At 36.5% G+C, this 6,295-nt stretch overlaps 1 protein-coding gene across 2 annotated transcripts; it reads right to left on the minus strand.

Moving 5' to 3' along the window:
* Positions 1–1,150: 1,150 nt before the first annotated feature.
* On the minus strand, positions 1,151–3,283 carry LOC104811911. 2 transcript variants are annotated; one of them, XM_010538775.2, is made up of 9 exons: positions 2,930–3,281; positions 2,447–2,537; positions 2,236–2,320; positions 2,052–2,121; positions 1,897–1,966; positions 1,699–1,768; positions 1,497–1,542; positions 1,338–1,397; positions 1,151–1,240 (listed from the first exon to the last, which is right to left on the minus strand). In XM_010538775.2, exons 1-9 carry the CDS (start codon positions 3,064–3,066, stop codon positions 1,192–1,194), a joined length of 678 nt encoding a protein of 225 aa, XP_010537077.1. In that variant the 5' UTR covers positions 3,067–3,281; the 3' UTR covers positions 1,151–1,191. The 2 variants fall into 2 exon arrangements, with proteins under 2 accessions (XP_010537077.1, XP_010537076.1); XM_010538774.2 differs by having other exon boundaries at positions 1,338–1,542; positions 2,930–3,283.
* Positions 3,284–6,295: the final 3,012 nt, after the last annotated feature.

Consider the following 6,295-nt stretch of genomic DNA (forward strand, 5'->3'; position numbering starts at 1 on the left):
ATTTGACCGTATTTTATAAGTGCCACCGAGTCACGGGTCACAGGTGAGTCACATGGGTCACATAGGTCACATGGGTCGAATTTATCGAATTAGAGACTTGGCATGGTTATTCAGTGATTAATCATGGATTTTAACATCAATTACTTATGGATTACATTTGTATGAGTGATTTGAATATGAAAATTGAAACGAACATGATTTTAAAGTTGTAATTGATGTTAAAATCCATGATTAATCACTGAATAACCATGTCAAGTCTCTAATTCGATAAATTCGACCCATGTGACCTATGTGACCCATGTGACTCACCTGTGACCCGTGACTCGGTGGCACTTATAAAATACGGTCAAATACGGTCAAATCTCGATTTTAAAGTGTTAAAATGGTTTATATGATGTTTTACAATGATAATATGGTATCTTCAAGTTAAATTCGTTAACATAAGTAAGAGTTGTATGAACATTAGTACAATTTGTTCATAAGTTGTCATGAAACACTAGTATCACTTATGAAATACATTTGCATGAGTGACTTGAATATGAAAATTGAAACTATGAACATTAGTACAATTTGTTCATAAGTTGTCATGAAACACTAGTATCACTTATGAAATACATTTGCATGAGTGACTTGAATATGAAAATTGAAACGAACATGATTTTAAAGTTGTTATTGATGTTAAAATCCATGATTAATCACTGCTACTAGTGTTTCATGACAACTTATGAACAAATTGTACTAATGTTCATATAACTCTTACTTTTGTTAACGAATTTAACTTGCAGATACCATATTATCATTGTAAAACATTATATAATCTATTTTAACACTTTAAAATCGAGATTTGACCGTGTTTTATAAGTGCCACTGAGTCACGGGTCACATGGGTCACATGGGTCACACAGTGTAAAAATGGCTTCGGGTCACATGGGTCACGGGTGAGTCACATGAGTCACACAGTTCAAAACTTTTTTCTATCTATTCAAGACTTTAACACGGTACGAATGCAATTTCGCAAATTTCGCAAATTATCGAAGAGAGAGCAAGCAAATCGGATAAATGAAGCAAATGTAGGGACACAGAGACCAAATCTGAAGGGATAGCAACCAAATCGGAAGAGAGAGGGCAACCAAATCAGAAGAGAGAGAGAGTGCATGAAAAGGAGTATCTGGAAAGTAATGAAAGGAATTTTCATAACATGCCCGCCAATATCTTGGAGACTGCACATACTGTTGTTTTCCTGATTGTCTTCATCATTGGTTACGACAAGACCTCTGTTCCAGTCAAGGTATCTCACAATCATATGAGATGTTCCAGGTTCGGGTATATGTGAATACCTATGAATTGATGGATTGCTCCACTTTGTGCAGACAAGAAAAGCAAAGCACTCTGCTATTCTGTAGAACAGGAGAAAGAAGATCTTCCGTGACGGCGGAGAGAAATTCAGGGGAAGAAAGAGGATAGTCCAAGAAGAGAGAAAAAAAAATGAAATGTACCCAAAGTTTACGAATAAGTCCCACCATCCTAATGCAGCTACATCACCTATGCGTAGAACCGAGATATCAAAGATTCAGATAGAAAATAAGCTGAAACAAGATATAACAAGAAGGCATTGTGTGTATAATCTATATAGAGCTATCCTATTCCTATCTCCCTGGGCATGGAATAGAACATTTGCTCAAAAAAGCAGTAACGTACCACATAGCTTCAGAAGAGTGAAAGTGGTGGCAGCAATGAAGAAAACCATCGATATCGAAACCCAAAAATGCTACAAAATAAACGACACGTCAGAGCATAAATCTGCAAGAAAAGAGAAATATATATTGCAGATATGCCTCATGTAAAGATCATATTCCTACTTTCTGTGGCATTCTGGTTGTGGAAATATAAACTTACAGGAAGCGTCTCCCATATGGCTTCATCACTCATTGTTTCCTCATCTCCAGGCATGAGCGTCCTGCATATTCTGCACAGAAAATCAACTCGTCACTGAAAGGAAGAAATGAACCAGGAAAAAGATGGTATTGGGCTGAAGGCTTTAGAGGAAGTACCTGACATTATCAATCAAAATTGCTACCTCAAATGCAAGCAAGGGAAAGAAGACGATCTTCAAGTCTACAACTGTAACAGAGGTACAACCAGAACTGAATAAGTAGTACATATTATCAAAAGATAATGAAGAACTTGAAGATTCAACTAGTAAGCATGATTTTCATGGAAGATAATAGAATCAACCATTGCTATCTTCCAGATGAACACAAAGCAGAAGCTCAAAAGCAACAAGCAATGGCGTCGCCATGACCGAATGGAACGGGGCCCACTGCCACAAGAACCAAATCAAAGAATCTTTCAGTTTATGTTTGATCAGGACAACATGTTACTACCACCATGCTAACCGAAGAAAGTTATAACACAGACAGGAAAGAGACGGAGAAAACTGTCATACATGTCGATCACGAGGCATTGATGGAGCAGGCAGGGAAAATCTACCGCGTGCAACCACAGCATGAAATAGCAACAATGGTGCAAATACAATCCTGTAAACCAAAAAAAAAAGAACAATAGAGCAGTTGAACTGGAAAGTCACAACTCTATCTTGTCTTGAACCCTAAGACGGTAAAGACGATCAACTTTCAATTTCAGATTCGTCGGAAAAAAAAACAAGGATTCGAGCAACAAAACCAAACAGGGATTGGAGTTAGAAGACGATCCCAGTACCACGAACTCAAAGCTCGTTCCATTACAACCTTAAATCCGAAAAATTCAAACTTCTGTCCAAATATATTACGTAATCATTAACAAGCCTTAGATCCAAGGTAGAAACTCAACGTAGTTTCCAGATAAACTGGCATAATTCCCGATTATCCGAGAAACCAAACAGAGGTCAAGTCACAAAACCACAAAAAGAAGAAAGAAACAATTAACTGACCACCATGAATGGGAGAAGACATGATCAAGCTTCAGAGCGAGAAGAAGGGTGAAGGAGAAGAGCAAACCATGCGCCATCACAGCCTGCATCGACTTCCACACTCTCCTCCAGCACATTAATCTCCTCTGCACCAACATTTTCTCCCTAAACAATTTTTACATAAATATCCTAATCTCCAAAATCAAATCCTTACATACAGCTTCTCAATCAAAATCCGATTATCAATTCCGCGAAACTTTGTTGGGGAAGTAGAGAATTTTCAGATGCAGTAGAGCAAATGGGAAGCAAGAAAACAGCGATCATTCTCTGGTCAAAACGACGCATTCGTTTCCACGCTAAAGCAAGTCTCCGACTTTTGTAAGCTTTGACTAAAATACCCTCCAAGTGCTGAACCATACGATTTTGGTGTCCCATTGAAACCTGGGCAGGTTCTCGTGCATTCAAGACAAATATACCCTTAAAATGCTATCCTTACTTCACACCCTACCCTCCAAAAATTAAATCTAAAAAAAAGAAAAATTTAAATGAGTTAAAGACATAAATAACCCTAGATTTTAAGGGAAAGACAAAAAAGACCATACCTTTTCAATTAAAAAAGGACAGTTTTTTTAAAAAAAAGAAATCCCCATCTCTTTCTCTCGATAAACTCTCACCCTCTCTCTCTCTTCTGTTGAACTCTCTCTCTCTTGTATTATTTCGAAAACTCTCTTTCTCTCTTGTGCGATTTCAAGAACTACTATTTCTTTTTCATGATTTTCAGAAACTGAGGCGATTTTCCTTATAATTTCGGTATCTCTCTTGCGATTTGTGTGAAAAATCAAACACTCATGGATCCAAGAACACATGTGTCTTCTGCTTCGTCTTCGTCTGCATCTCAGACTGGTTCATCTTCGTCATCGTTGGACAAAGATCTCCCATTAGAAACGGTAAGTTTTTTTGCATATTCTTCTCCGTTTTTTTCTTCTGTGACCTGATCCTTGAGTAAAATTATTAAACTTATTGGATACTTTAGGATTTCAAAATAGGAATTTAGGGTTTAGGGATTTCGAAATTGAAAATTAGAGTAGATTTCTAAATATAAAGTTAGGGTTTTTTGTTTTGAAATATATAATTTGGGTTTTAGGAATTCGAAATAGAAAGTTAGGGTGTGAACGTGGGATTTCGAAATACCTTAGCAAGTTTAATGTTTTCCTAAGTCGCAAGGTCATGTAGGTCACATGTTATATGAGTCACATAGATTTATATGGTAACAAGATAATATGACTCACAAGGAGCACACAGGTCATACGGATCACGGGTCACGAGTCACGGGTCACATGGATCACGGGTCACACGGGTCACGGGTCACAGGTCCAAGGTCACAAAGATCATAATGACGAACAATTATTTTATTTTGCAGCTTCCATTTGTCTACAAATTCGAAGACATTCAGTTTTCTTTCGAAGATCAATATGAAGTGTTATCCCTATGAGATGCTATAGACGCTTAAAGAAGTATTAACACGGGATGAATGGATGTACTTCGAGAAAGAATCACAGTTCCAACATCTATATATTCCACGCACAATGGGAACCACAGTTAAAGATGGCGCTTGCGGGAGTCCTCATTAACCGCTAATCCATTATTGTGAACTCTTTCGTATTTTGTAAACTTATTATTTATTGTGAACTCATTCGTAGTTTGTAAACTCAGTTTTTGTAAACTCTTTCGTATTTTGGCGCTTGCGGGAGTCCTCATTGAGCACGCACTTATATCTGGTTTGAACAAGGGAACAGAATTCATGTCGATATGCGATGGGACCATACCACTCATCCGTAAAAAATTGGCTATCGATATATTTTGTAATGGTAAAAATGTGTATAACTAACCCGTTATTTATTGTGAACTCTTTCATAATTTGTAAACTCAGTTTTTGTAAACTCTTTCGTATTTTGGATTTTACTTTTACTTTTACTTGGAAATGAGAAAGAAGAAAAAACATAAGTCCAATGGGTCACATGGATCACATGGGTCACATGAGTCACAGGTCACACGGGTCACACGGGTCACATGGGTCACGGGTCACGGGTGAGTCACATGGGTCACATGGGTCACATAGGTCGAATTTATCGAATTAGTGACTTCGCATGGTTATGCAGTGATTAATCATAGATATTAACATCAATAACAACTTTAAAATCATGTTCGTTTCAATTTTCATATTCAAGTCACTCATGCAAATGTATTTCATAAGTGATACTAGTGTTTCATGACAACTTATGAACAAATTGTACTAATGTTCATATAACTCTTACTTTTGTTAACGAATTTAACTTGCAGATACCATATTATCATTGTAAAACATCATATAAACCATTTTAACACTTTAAAATCGAGATTTGACCGTATTTTATAAGTGCCACCGAGTCACGGGTCACAGGTGAGTCACATGGGTCACATAGGTCACATGGGTCGAATTTATCGAATTAGAGACTTGACATGGTTATTCAGTGATTAATCATGGATTTTAACATCAATAACAACTTTAAAATCATGTTCGTTTCAATTTTCATATTCAAATCACTCATACAAATGTAATCCATAAGTGATACTAGTGTTTCATGACAACTTATGAACAAATTGTACTAATGTTCATATAACTCTTACTTTTGTTAACGAATTTAACTTGCAGATACCATATTATCATTGTAAAACATCATATAACCCATTTTAACACTTTAAAATCGAGATTTGACCGTGTTTTATAAGTGCCACTAAGTCACGGGTCACAGGTGAGTCACATGGGTCACATAGGTCACATGGGTCGAATTTATCGAATTAGTGACTTGGCATGGTTATTAAGTGATTAATCATGGATTTTAACATCAATAACAACTTTAAAATCATGTTCGTTTCAATTTTCATATTCAAATCATTCATACAAATATAATACATAAGTGATACTAGTGTTTCATGACAACTTATGAACAAATTGTACTAATGTTCATATAACTCTTACTTTTGTTAACGAATTTAACTTGCAGATACCATATTATCATTGTAAAACATTATATAATCTATTTTAACACTTTAAAATCGAGATTTGACCGTGTTTTATAAGTGCCACTGAGTCACGGGTCACATGGGTCACATGGGTCACACAGTGTAAAAATGGCTTCGGGTCACATGGGTCACGGGTGAGTCACATGAGTCACACAGTTCAAAACTTTTTTCTATCTATTCAAGACTTTAACACGGTACGAATGCAATTTCGCAAATTTCGCAAATTATCGAAGAGAGAGCAAGCAAATCGGATAAATGAAGCAAATGTAGGGACACAGAGACCAAATCCGAAGGGATAGAGGTGATCTAACCAAGGCATTAACC

The sequence above is a fragment of the Tarenaya hassleriana genome, unplaced genomic scaffold (assembly GCF_000463585.1).
Source record: "Tarenaya hassleriana unplaced genomic scaffold, ASM46358v1 Cleome2, whole genome shotgun sequence".
NCBI classification, from domain to species: domain Eukaryota; kingdom Viridiplantae; phylum Streptophyta; class Magnoliopsida; order Brassicales; family Cleomaceae; genus Tarenaya; species Tarenaya hassleriana.